Genomic DNA, 12847 nt, shown 5'->3' on the forward strand with positions numbered 1-12847 from the left:
AGGTGGCATTTGTATACATTTTATTTTATTCTTTTGCAACACTGTGTTGATACCGCACGTGTTGTATTTTGTAGTTTAATACACATAGATTTGTGTGCTTAAAATGCAGTAATGTTTGTCAACGAAGTGAATGATGTGAAAATCTACAACTTGAGCGCCGGCAAATCGGTGCCAGATGTAAGTCATTGCATCTTTAATACAATGTAAACAATAATTAATACGTTTCTTTAAAGTGGCTTACCGATCGTCGCAAGCGCTCACAGCTTATGAAAAAGGGGGATTCTCGTCGACAAATAGAGCTCATACAGGACTTCGATATGCCCGGCGTTTGCACCAGCATACGCATGAGTCCGGATCAGCAATATATTCTAGCCACCGGAACCTATAAGCCACGTGTTAAATGCTTTGAGGTTTCCAATCTCTCCATCAAATTCGAACGGTGTTTCGACTCGGAGGTGACCACATTTGAGGTGATTAGCGATGATTATAGTAAAATGGTGTTCCTCCAATGTGATCGATATGTTGAAATCCATGCCGCACATGGGCGTCACTACAGATTACGCATTCCGCGTTTCGGTCGCGATATGAAGTATCATAAACCCAGCTGTGATATGTTTATAGTGGGTGTGTGCAGGGTAAGTAATTAATAATAATAATAATCCAGCAGGCTATTAAAGTATACAATTATTGACAGGATATTTATCGTCTGAACCTGGAGCGTGGTCAATTCCTACAGCCCTACGAGACAGACGCCAGCTGCCTGAATGCCTGCGAAGTGAATCCCGAGCATCATCTGCTTGTGGTGGGTACAAAAGAGGGCACAGTCGAGGCCTGGGATCCGCGCAGCAAGCAGCGTTGCGCCACCTTGGATGTGGCTATGAAACTGCCGGGCGTCAAAGAGTTTCCTTCTGTCACAGCACTTAAATTTCGCAATGGACTTCATATGGGCGTTGGCACTGCTTCTGGACATGTGCTGCTCTATGATATACGCTCTCGACAACCATTACTCACCAAAAATCATCTCAACAATTTGCCCATCAAGCGCTTGGCCTTTAATCCAGCTCAAAATGCTGTTTACAGCTTAGATGAGGCAACATTAAAGTTGTGGGATGAGCAAACGGGCAAACAAATAGCATACGTGGAGTCGACGACATCGTTCAATGATTTTTGCACTATTCCCGATTCGGGAATGTTCTTCCTGGCACAAGAGGATGTCAAAATGCTAACATACTATGTACCAGCCATGGGACCAGCGCCACGCTGGTGCGCATTCCTAGACAATCTCACTGAGGAGATTGAATCTGAGGTGGTGGAAAATGTCTACGATGACTATCAGTTTGTGACACAAAAGGAGCTCGCCGAACTGGGCATGGAACATTTGATTGGAAGTAATCTACTCAAGGGTTACATGCATGGGTAAGTGGTTAAAACATTTTTCTTTAACCCCCATTCAACCTAATTATGTTTTCAGATACTTTATGAATGTTCGTCTTTACAACAAGGCCAAGTCTGTGGTAGAACCGTTTGCCTTCGATCGCTTCCGCAAGGAGAAAGTGCGACAAGAGATTGAAAGTGAGCGCAAGTCACGCTTGCAAATCGAATCGAAGTTGCCAAAGGTTAACAAAGAGCTGGCCCTTAAGATTATGGATGAACAGGCGAATCCTTCAAACAGCGCCAAGCAACGCAATGTGCCCAATCTTTTGCAAGATTCTCGTTTCAAGGCCATGTTCGAAAACACCGATTTCGCTGTTAACAAAGAAGCTGAGGAATATCGCTTACTGGCTCCTGTGCTGAATCGCCTGGACAAATCAAAGGCCAAGGAGCTGAAACAGCGCATTGAAGTTGCTCATGTCGCTGAACTACATGCGGATGAGGCGCAAACACGCGAAGAAAGTGATAACGATGAGGATCTGTTTGGTTTCGAGAAGAGCAATTCCGAGGAGAGCAGTGGTGATGAGGCATCCTCGGATGATGATGACCGACGAGAATATGTGAAGGAAATGAAGCAGGCCTATAAACAAGTGAAACAACAGCGCGATGAAGAGGAGCAGGCAGAGAACGGGGAAGAAGAACCTGATGGACCAGATGATTATGTGTCTCCACTGGCCAATGTCAATGGTGACAGCAATAGCAATACTAGCGCACCGCCATTGAATAAGCTGAACTTTAAACTAACAGCTATCGACAAAGAGCAGGGCAACACTGAGCTACAGCGTCGCATCAAGCAGGTCAGTCTGCAGGATCGTGTACGTGTCATGACTAGCTTGGAAGGCCAAGTGACAAATGTGGGCCGCTCAATTGGCAATCGACAAATGACATTTGAAATAAACAGGGAAAAGAAATCCCAGCACATTGCAAAGAAACGTGAGGCGGAACTGAAAAAGCATCGCGAAGAACGGCGCGGCATCGTGAGACCAATTAAATCGTTAAAACTGAAAAAAGTTAATTTTAAGTAGGACTTTGTAATCAACTTTTGCTACATAAAAATGTTTTAATTTATGTAAATTTTTCGTTCTGAACTATCTTCATTGGCTAAGTCACCAACTCGTATAACAAATTCATTTTGAAACTGCATTTTAGGATCGTCAATATCGAGTAAATCAATTGGTTTTAAATCCAAGGGAATCAACTTAAAATTACAATTGCCATGACTGGAAATGGGCTCTATACTAACATCACTGTCGGAAGAATCATCAAGTGAATTGGATTCGTCAGACATAACATTTATTTCTTGCTCCGGTTCGTCATCACTTGCTTCCTCTAAATTATCATTTTGGTAGCCAAAACCCAGCTCTAAAGGTTTGGCATACACATTTTCGTTCTCTTCAGCTGAGTAATTAAAATTTGATAAGTTGATTTATTATTATTCCGTTAACTTACATAAAGACTGTTGTGGCACGTTCGCTATTAAATGTAGCAGGGCTTCTGTGACAGGTCCTGTTCTAGGTTCAGCCATTTTATCAAAATACATTTGGAAAAATTGCTCAGCATTGGGAAGTTTGAGAGGATTTTCCGGTTTTCCAGTTTGTGTGCAGACTAACAATGCTGATTGCTCTGCACCCATAATAGAAATGAAAGAAACAAAAACAAATTTATGAATAGTAATTTTCAAACATGGATTGCTTAGGTTATTATTTTATTGCCATTCGCTTCTAGAACAAAGGTTCGATTCGAGAACTAATTGTGAGAATAAAAAATGCTCGGAAAATGGTTCAAATCTTTTATATATCTGTATATATAATAGGTATTGAAAATAAACTACTGATCGTAGAGAATTTTTTACATGAAACAGACAAATTTTTTAACTTTCACTAGATCGTTTTCTTTGTTCTCATTCAAGCTCCTTAAATATTAGCAATATCGTATCTAACACTTGTCGTACTCTTAAATGTTGCACAAAAGTTTCGAATTAAAAGTCGTGATTTATTAGCGGAAATTTAGTTGAATCTGTGCTAATTGTCTGGTATTAACTATTTATTATTCAGAGTAAACACTTAGTCAGCGTTTAGCGATGGTCGCAGATATCATTGCACTTTCTATAGAACGGATTCCTGAATCTGTTTCTGTTTATTTCCCATTTAAAAGTCGAAGTATCGATGAGCTTTTATGCTCTTCGTTATTCGTTAGCTTTTTGACTAAAGCTCGGCTCTGACCGGTCTTAAAAGCTTTTTTATTATAGTTTCAGTAGACCGGCTTATGGATGGGCTTTATATTTTTAGTATAAATAGAGAGTCGTAGTAGAATTTTCAGCTTATTTCAAGTTTTTCCTTTGTGTCGTGTGGTTGTATCGTTCAGTGGTAGGTACTTTTAAAAGTCAATTCAAGAAACGTGTGGTGCCCTTAAATTTTAAAGATAATTTATAAAAGGAATACGTACTGGATTATCACTAAGGGGGATTATTGACATAATTAGTATGTTCAAGGAGTGAAACTAACATTAAAACTAATTATTCGAATAGTGCTGGGAATACTTAAAAATCAAAACAATGGTTTTCTTAATTGACCATGAATGTTACTAAATTTATGATAATTATACATTTGTATATTGTTTTCAAAGTTCTCATTTAAATGTTGCGTGTCATTAAACAATAGCTACTGTATACTATATAGATATAGTTATTTAAATAAACTGAATGCGTGTTTTAAGCTTCACTGAACTTAACTCGAAAGAAATAACAACAGCACAGTTTTTCCAACCATTACAAAACTCGATAATTGAGGTTTTGTGGCGAAAGAAATACGCCAAGCCGATGATGTTTTATTTAAACAAATAAAGTAACCGGTTTTTTTATTATTTAAAAAAAAAAAAATTGACACTATAACAAAAAATAGACAAGTGAGAACGCATTAGTCGAGTGTGTTTGACTTCACAATATCCTGTAGATATTATATAATTAATGGACAGACTTAAGAGCAGACGGATCGTAATAACTACATTTGCTGTTAAATAATTTATATTATTTATAGTTCCACTTACACGAAGTGCTATACCCTCAGAGAATATAAATATTAATGTTGCTTCGCCAACTTGTCCAGTGCTGAACTTTAACATATAACAAAGATACTTTGACGTAAACATATACCATTTGTATTTGAGGCTTGGCTTTGCTTGTCTTGACTTGAGTTGAGTTGTTGTAGTCGCCTAACAAACTGGCTTGACATTTTCGTTATCTGCTTCTCTTTGGGTCTTTGGACATCATCGACAAGGTCTTAACCAATTGTATGGTCGACTGCGTCGGCGTGTGAATTGATTGCTTTGTGAGATCTAATGGAGGTTATACAACTTGTTGCCTTGAACTTGAAGTGAATAAACTTGAGTTAGCTCCGCTCACGATTTCTATAATTCAGGAAATAATGTGCGTAATTGTAACATTGCCCGCTCTTACTTTATCTTTACTTCTCTTTTTTATAGCTTACTGGAATTGTACTCTAAACGTGATTTTCGCATTTCTAATAGCCCAAAAACCAGTTTTCTGATTGTTTTTTTTTTATCTAAAACTTTTTTAATCAGCATACAAATGCAACTTGGTTAGGTTTATAATTATTACGCTATATATCTGATACGTTTGATTTGTATATAGCAAATATGTCATTGTACTCTTCGAAACGATTTATGACCAAAGCGTGCTTGAATTCGCAAATTTGACGAGAAGATTTTGTATCTTTACATAGTATATTATTTATTTATTACCAGTTTCGTCGCTGCAACAAGAAATCTTGGAACAAGCAGTTGTTGACAATCTTAAGCTGGCCAAGGGCAAAACTAAGTGGAAAAATTTATTATTAGACCCACTTCAGCGCCAATGCTAATTGATTAATTAGTCGAAACAAGCATATGCAATTATAGTAAATGCAAATAAATACTGATCTTTAATGAATACGGCTTTCTGATTATTTTAATTCGCCAACTGCTGAAAGCCATATTTTGCTGCACTACTACAACTGCAAAAAAATTTACAGAGATAGGTTTTGACTTTAAAAACAAGTTTACAAAAACTCAAAATATAATAAAAAAGATTTTTCAGATATTCAATTTTGTTTAAAATTTTTTCCCTTATTATTAAAGAACGCAGGTTTAAACGAATACAAACAATAATATTTAATATTTATTCTACATTTTTTTTATTTATAAAAATTATTGAAGTGTGTAAATTAATAAGGGTTTTTAAGCCACATCATCTTCTAAAAGTTCATTACCCATTTAAATATTTTTCATGAATTCCCTAATTTTAGCCACAATGTTCCGCTTGCTCTTGATTGCCGTCTGCCTGGCTGCCAGTGCTCACGCCTACTCCGAAGGTGCTCCAAAAGTTGCCTGTGGTGACCTTACACCCCAACACGGTGCACAACTGCAGACTAAGAAGCCACCATATAGCATCTCTGGTTCATCTCATGTCCGCAACAGTCAAAAGCTGACCCTTACTTTGGGTGGCGATGAGTTCATGGGCTTTATTATTCAGGCACGCGACGGACAGAATCGTGTGGTGGGACAATTCAAGGTTGTGGACACAGAGCACTCTCAGACTTTGGACTGCTCGGGACCTCAGGTAAGTTGCCCATTACAATCGAGCTTTTAGCATCTAACTTAAGGCAATATTGAAACCATTCTAGGACACTTTGACTCATTTGAATGCTAAGAAGGGCAGTCCATTAAGCGGTCTGACCTTTGAGTGGATTCCACCAGCGGGTTACACAGGCAACGTCAAATTCATGGCATCTGTGGTTCAATCTTCATTCGTTTATTGGGTGGGACGTGTCACCAAGGATGTCACTGTGGAAGCATAATTTGGTTGCAATAATTTTTCAAAATTACTTATTACATTTCTTTGATTTCCCATTTGTTTTTGTTTACTGGACTATTTGAAGGCTAATGGAATCCTTGTGATAAATATTCATGATTTTTGTGCATGTTTCAACACATTCGTGTAGGAAAACAGTATTTTTGCAATAAAGTCATTTACAAAACATAAAAACTAAAAGGACTTTTTATTTCGAAATTTCAATACATTTTGATTTATCAGTGGATCACGTACAAGTGTTCTTTTATATATGAAATAAATGATAAAAACATGTTGCATTCAATTTAAATGATAAAAATATAATTTAATTTATACACTGGTATAAATAACTTTCAAATAGTTGTTGGCGTATATGATTGTTTCACTATCATCAGGATTAAGATTGGGATAAGGTAAGATCTCACGGTACGGATTCTCCTCGCAATCATAGGCGTTATTTATTTCGATCTCAAACGTAGAGGCGATCTCATTAAGAAACGCAATATTCGAGCGAAACTGCATCTTTGTTAGAGAAGTAATACATATGGGAACGTTATAGATATAAAGTGTCTCTAGAACGCATGAATTCCAAGAATATGAATCTTTAAGATTGGGAAGATGTGGACAGTTTGGTACAAGTTTTTCAAGTTTTTTAGTGCAGAAAAGTCTGGATTATAAATCATAATCAGCACAGGGTCCACCTTATGGCACTTGGCAAACTGGACAAAAGTCATCGAAAATGTGCGTTTGAAAACTTTACGCTTGCTACCCTGTAAAGCAATTGGAGTCGATTAGATTAAAGTTCAAATTTATCTTTAAATTGCTTTTGAATTACCTTCAAGTTAAATATGACCAGTTCTTCCTCCTGCGGTTGTTGTTCATGGCCAATGAAGGAAACAACCAGCTGCCAAATAGATTGATATTGAAGAAAGAAAAACTTCAGATGCATCTCCTGAAAGTAGCGTCGGTGTTCTTCAGTTGCACCCACCACATAAATGTGGAGCGTCTCATGCGGTGCAGCCACAAATGTAATAGTAGTGAGAGCCAAGCAAATGCTGCTGATGCCACTGAAGGATGAACATGCTGCGTATTTCTCATAGTCCTCTAAGCAGCTCCAGGGTTGGCTGTTTATCTCCATTCTGGTGGCACGATAAAATGCTTCGACCAAACAACTCTGCTCTAAATCACATGGCAGCTTAAAGTTGGCAATTCTTAACTGGCTTTCGAGAAAGCGATATGGGGAATAATAAAGCGCCAAAGTGTCGCATGCTTCACGTGTGTGATAATCACGATCCTGGCGCCGATGCTCCGAACAGCAATATGCCACAGCCTCACAGCGACTGCAGGCAGTTAATGTGTCCAGACTATAGCATACCATGCAATAGCTGGGATAGCCAATAAGTTGGCGCTCACGTGGTGTCAACTTGCGACCGAGTTTGAGACGCGTCGCCAGCATCAATTGTGCAACAGTCCGCTGCAGTTCCATGCGTCTATGGGGATGATCATTCAACAGCAATGGATGCGCAATGTTCAGTGATTTTTGCAATTTTGTTAAAACTCCACAAACTTCGTGATGCTCGCGATCCTCAATCAGATGCTTTAAGCTGCAATAACGTTGCAATTTGCATCCCCTGCATTCCACGTTAGCTGGTATCGTTTCATATTTGGCAAGTTGCTTTGTTTTCAATTTACATGCCTGATTGTATATGCAAACGTAGCATTGCATTGATGATGCATATGAAATATTGCGAGTGGAGACGACTGACATATTTAATGCGTAATTTATTTGCATTAAAATTCAGTTACTTCCTAGTGATGGGAGAGCATTTATGATATAGTGTTGGGTTGCTCATGAGTGAGTGAACAAAAACTGAGCGAGCGAACATGTTCCTTCCTTTTTGTTCTTTTTTGTTCACTTGCTCATTTTTGCTCATTTGTGTTCACTTGCTCATTTTTGCTCACTTGCTCATTTTTGTTCACTTGTTCACTTGCTCCCTTGCTCATTTGTGCTTAGTTACTCTTCTTCGCGCATTTTGTTCCCATTCAATAAGTACAGAATAAGTACAGAAGGATTTTATTTAACTATTTTTAAATGCCCAATGAAGGAAGCAAAAGTAATGCGACAAATTAAAATGCAGAGATATCGGTTAGTTTGAAAATTAAATATGTAACATAATCTATTTTTGAAAAGTCGTTGAGATGCAGTGCTTATTGACTTGGTAATGCACTGAACAACCAGTGAGCAACTGAACATCTGAGCAATGAACAGTGAGCAACTGAGCAATGAACAGTGAGCAGCTGAGCAATGAACAGTGAGCAAGTGAGCAATATGAGTGAGTTGACTCTTTTGAAAAAAAAGAACATGTGAACATGTTCACCTAAAAGAGCAGTATTTACACAACACTATTATGATACTATAAAAGTATCACTTCTTTTGTAGTGTGGAGCATGGAATTATATAGCATATATCGATATAAATGCAAATATTTATTTACTATTGAATAATTTATAGTTCCTTATAAATTCAAACATTTATTTAAAGAAAGTTAATTTAAAGTTTCTTAAGTTAATTTATTGCGTTATTTTTGATTACACCAATAGCATTTCATTGATAGATTCTGTTCTAGGATGCAAGTGCTTACACCAATGTCGAATCATTCGAACAGCTGTGTGGGCGTACCAAAGTTAACAAATTCACTTACGAAGAATAAGAACAGAAAAAAAATTTGTTTTCCGATATATGAATTTAATTTATTAATTAACCCCACATATGTATTTACAATTCACAAAGTGTTCTATAAACATTGAGAAATTTAATCGCCTTGTCGTGTTTCTTTCAATAAAGCAACAGATATTTCCAAAGTTTTTGAGCTCAATTCAGTGTTGGTTTCGGCAAGCTGGAGCACTTACAGAAAATTAATTTTAATATACATATGTAACTCGAAAATACTTCACAAATATTAAAAGCATACAAACATCCTCGCTGAACCACTAATCTATTTACAATATGGATAGCGGTTACTGGCAAAATATAGTAGAGTTCGGTATTTCGATTTTAACCTTAGCGCACTTATGCGATGTGTATAAATATTAATTAGTGTAAATACAAAAAAAATGTATAGTAACTGCAGTTTTATTACTATTACATATACATTTGAATGTCAAAAGAATTTTCATTAATTTTATGACTAAGTAAAAATTATTTTAAAGAAAGTTGTTTTATTTTATAACAAATACATGGCACTATCGATAATTTGCATACTGCCGTGTTATCGATCATATCGACATTGCGTCGAAATTCTTCCAGCACTAGGGGAAACGGCAAAACTGTGCTTCATTTACCAAGAAGTGGTGCTTGAGGCAACAATAAGCATGGAAAATAAGGTTGTGAAACTGGGATTTGTAGCTCCGGAAGGAAACCCGCCACTGACTACTGAACAGTCAGAGTTGATAAAGGAATCGATTCGGAAGACTATTATTATCTCCAACAACGGACCGCATGCGCAATTCCAAGGAATAAAGTGGTTGGATTTTTGGTTGATGATTCAATGCGCCAATCACAATGCAGCCGAATGGATTCGACTTCACTTTAAATCTATCAAGATGAATTGTGATTTTGATATCAAGCTAGTAGAAGAAGATCATTTTCCACCGACACAAAAAATGCGTATTAACATCCGTGGTTTCCAACATTTGACTAATGAGAAGATTCAGCATTTAATAAAAGCCCAGAACAATTTGTGCACCGAGGAATGGGAATTTGGAAATAGATCAGAAACAAAAGATCTGTATTCTTATTATTATTATCTATATGTTTTAGTCGATGAAAAGTCTTATGAGACTTTAAAGGAACGCGATTTTAAAGTAATTCTCGAATTTTCGAGTACTAAAATGGAATATTTGGGAAGTCAAATATAAAAGTCAAAACACTTGGCAAATGTGGGGAATCCCCTGAAATGATTTATATTAATATTGTAATGTTAATATAAGGCAAAAAAAATCCAGAAACATGAACATTTAAAATTGTCAAAATAAAATGGAAACAAAAATAATAAAATAAATATGTTTTATATTTCATAATTTTCTGCTTCTGCTTTCAAATTGATAATCAATTTATTGTGTTTTAATATTTGGTTCGTTTCTGACTGGTATCAAATTGTGTAGAATATGCACATAACATAGGCCGTTGTAAATAATTTTAATAGAATTTCGGGATTTTGTTGAAATAAATGGCATTTCTCTAAAAAGTTGTGTTACCTGGAATTCGGCTTTAACCTACAAATTAGTTTTCAAAAATTGTCTTGACAAAAATTTGTATTTATGTATCATTCCAGAAACTTATCTCTCTAAATCTTAAATTATTTTCCTATTTTTTATGATAAACATTCAGCTGCAATACTTTTAAACGAATTTTTTAATTTTCGATATTTTTCCATTGGCGGCCAGGTTGCTCCGAAAAATATATCGATAGCAACGCCACTCTGAAACAGCTGTTATATTAATATTTTGCAAGCGCCCACAATGTTTATACAATTTCAGTGAATTATATTAAATACTTAAAAATACAGAAGCCTCATAAAATATGTTGCGAAATTTGATACGCAGTTTTGAGAGCGCTCTCAAACTGCATCTCTACTCAAAAGCGCCTACAACATCATCCGTACTAGCAACGAGACCACGTCGCGCGCTGTTTACACAATTCGAAGAAAATGCGAATAATTCGGTTTCGAATAAGCCACTGTCATCTGCACGGATTAGCAGTCATGCCACATCCCTGGGACACGAGACGGACAACGACTATGTGCCATATCGAGCGAACCTGGAAACCGGCAGTCGTATCAGCGTTTTAATTGATGCGTTACGCGAACGCTTCCGTCTCTCAGAAGACGAAGTGCAGCGTATTGTGAGTGATGAACAAGTGCAACGCTTCTATCGCAATCGATGCCTTGTTCAAACACTGGATACCCTGATACTGGAGGGCATTACCAAACATAGCTTTGTGGAGTATCCCTGGCTCTTAGCATTAGACCAGAGTAAGTTGAAACGAGGAATTTGAGAGCGAGATGCTCTATTATAGATAGCCATTTTTAGAGAATACAGCATTCAAGAAATTTGCAATTTGTCGTCGCTATCTTCAGACCTCTATATATATATATGTAAGCATTGACATTTAACTAAAGTACCTATAAATTTAATTCGTTATAGAACGCTTGGGATTCAAACTGGATGTAATTAAAACAATGAAAATGGACGACATTAATCACTTTGTGCCATTTCTGCGGCTAACGCTCCCACGCCTTCGAAAACTGGTAACCGCCTTAAATGCCGAAACTGGCGACTATTCCCAGAAGAATCGCGTCTACTACATAAGCGATAAGTTAGGCGTACGTCCAGAGATTGTCACCAAGTATTTGTGCAAACGTTTGTTCATATTGGAAATGCCATATGACATGTTTGAGAAGAACCTGCAGCATATGATTCACTACAATGTGTCGCCCATTAATATACTGAAGGATCTGTGGGCCTTTCGCTATACACCCAAATCTGTTGAGCTGCGTCTGGAACGCGCCAAGCGTGCCAAAAAGGACAAAATTATGCCCTGGATGGTTCGTTGCCCAGAGCCCATTTTGCAACGGTATGATCCGATTTTATATCCAGTAGCAATTATATTATATTGTAGGTACTTTGTACAGGTCTTTAAAACTTTCGCTGGATGAGCTGCAGGTGTTGGGTAAATTCTCCTCAGTTGTAGAATATCTGGCGCATCGACTGGAGTTCAGTGTAAGTGAAGCCAAAGCCATTATGGACAGACATCCGCAAGTGCACACAGTTCGTGTTACAAAGGTAAAATGGGCTAATCAATTTCTCCATATTATAATTTTGCCTTATTGTATATTAATTAGATCAAGGAGGTGCTGGATTATTTGCTAAATGAGGCGAAATTCACCCGCTTCGAAATTGCTCAAGTGCCCCGTATTTTATGCCACAGTCTAAAGACAACAAAGGAGCGCCTCAACGAATTGGCATCGTTCGGTTGTCGACCTTCCTCCTTGGTTATAGTGTGTCGTAGTAGGCGTGAATATAATAAATTCCTAGAACAATGGACCAGCCACTCAAAGCATACAAATGCAGAGTAAACTAATATTTATCAATGACTGATTGCTTTTTTTGTGTAAAGCGTTGTTAAGATCATGTTGAGCAAGTTGTTGCTAGTAGGAATAAGTTTTAAATGAAAGCTTGTTAATAAAAAATCTAAATTTCCACGAATAAATTTAATATTGACTGCAACATTTAAATACTTTGCTTATTTTGTAGACATAAATACATTCATATATATAGAGTATAATCAGTAAACAAAAATCGTGATTTCAATGTAAATATCTTTGCTTAGCTAACATTTAAATACGTTTTGTGCTTCTTGAATACCATTCAATAATTGTACTTGGAACAGAGCTGAGCGTTTTAGCAAAGTGCTCTTCAATTTGTGACTGCCAAACGATTACATAGACAGGCTTATAAGCTAGAGAAGACATTGAGAACAAGCAACCAGCTGAACTTAGATTACAAAAT

At 37.0% G+C, this 12847-nt stretch overlaps 5 protein-coding genes across 5 annotated transcripts; 3 read left to right on the forward strand and 2 right to left on the reverse strand.

Moving 5' to 3' along the window:
* Positions 1-14: 14 nt before the first annotated feature.
* LOC117563547 (nucleolar protein 10) lies at positions 15-2505 on the forward strand. Its single transcript, XM_034241925.2, has 4 exons — positions 15-177; positions 234-635; positions 695-1416; positions 1472-2505. The coding sequence occupies exons 1-4, from the start codon at positions 112-114 to the stop codon at positions 2454-2456; spliced, it is 2175 nt and encodes a 724-aa protein (XP_034097816.2). The 5' UTR covers positions 15-111; the 3' UTR covers positions 2457-2505.
* LOC117563670 (uncharacterized) lies at positions 2492-3106 on the reverse strand. Its single transcript, XM_034242093.2, has 2 exons — positions 2881-3106; positions 2492-2829 (listed from the first exon to the last, which is right to left on the reverse strand). Exons 1-2 carry the CDS (start codon positions 3062-3064, stop codon positions 2492-2494), a joined length of 522 nt encoding a protein of 173 aa, XP_034097984.2. The 5' UTR covers positions 3065-3106.
* Positions 3107-3714: 608 nt separating this feature from the next.
* LOC117563550 (defense protein l(2)34Fc) lies at positions 3715-6478 on the forward strand. Its single transcript, XM_034241929.2, has 3 exons — positions 3715-3797; positions 5733-6046; positions 6111-6478. The coding sequence occupies exons 2-3, from the start codon at positions 5738-5740 to the stop codon at positions 6282-6284; spliced, it is 483 nt and encodes a 160-aa protein (XP_034097820.1). The 5' UTR covers positions 3715-3797; positions 5733-5737; the 3' UTR covers positions 6285-6478.
* A 25-nt stretch (positions 6479-6503) lies between these two features.
* Positions 6504-8105, reverse strand: LOC117564560 (uncharacterized). Its single transcript, XM_052002231.1, has 3 exons — positions 7113-8105; positions 6857-7047; positions 6504-6821 (listed from the first exon to the last, which is right to left on the reverse strand). Exons 1-3 carry the CDS (start codon positions 8067-8069, stop codon positions 6608-6610), a joined length of 1362 nt encoding a protein of 453 aa, XP_051858191.1. The 5' UTR covers positions 8070-8105; the 3' UTR covers positions 6504-6607.
* Positions 8106-10749: 2644 nt separating this feature from the next.
* On the forward strand, positions 10750-12824 carry LOC117563472 (transcription termination factor, mitochondrial). Its single transcript, XM_034241828.2, has 4 exons — positions 10750-11310; positions 11483-11912; positions 11971-12121; positions 12181-12824. The coding sequence occupies exons 1-4, from the start codon at positions 10860-10862 to the stop codon at positions 12412-12414; spliced, it is 1266 nt and encodes a 421-aa protein (XP_034097719.2). The 5' UTR covers positions 10750-10859; the 3' UTR covers positions 12415-12824.
* Positions 12825-12847: the final 23 nt, after the last annotated feature.

The sequence above is a fragment of the Drosophila albomicans genome, chromosome 2L (assembly GCF_009650485.2).
Source record: "Drosophila albomicans strain 15112-1751.03 chromosome 2L, ASM965048v2, whole genome shotgun sequence".
NCBI classification, from domain to species: Eukaryota; Metazoa; Arthropoda; class Insecta; order Diptera; family Drosophilidae; genus Drosophila; species Drosophila albomicans.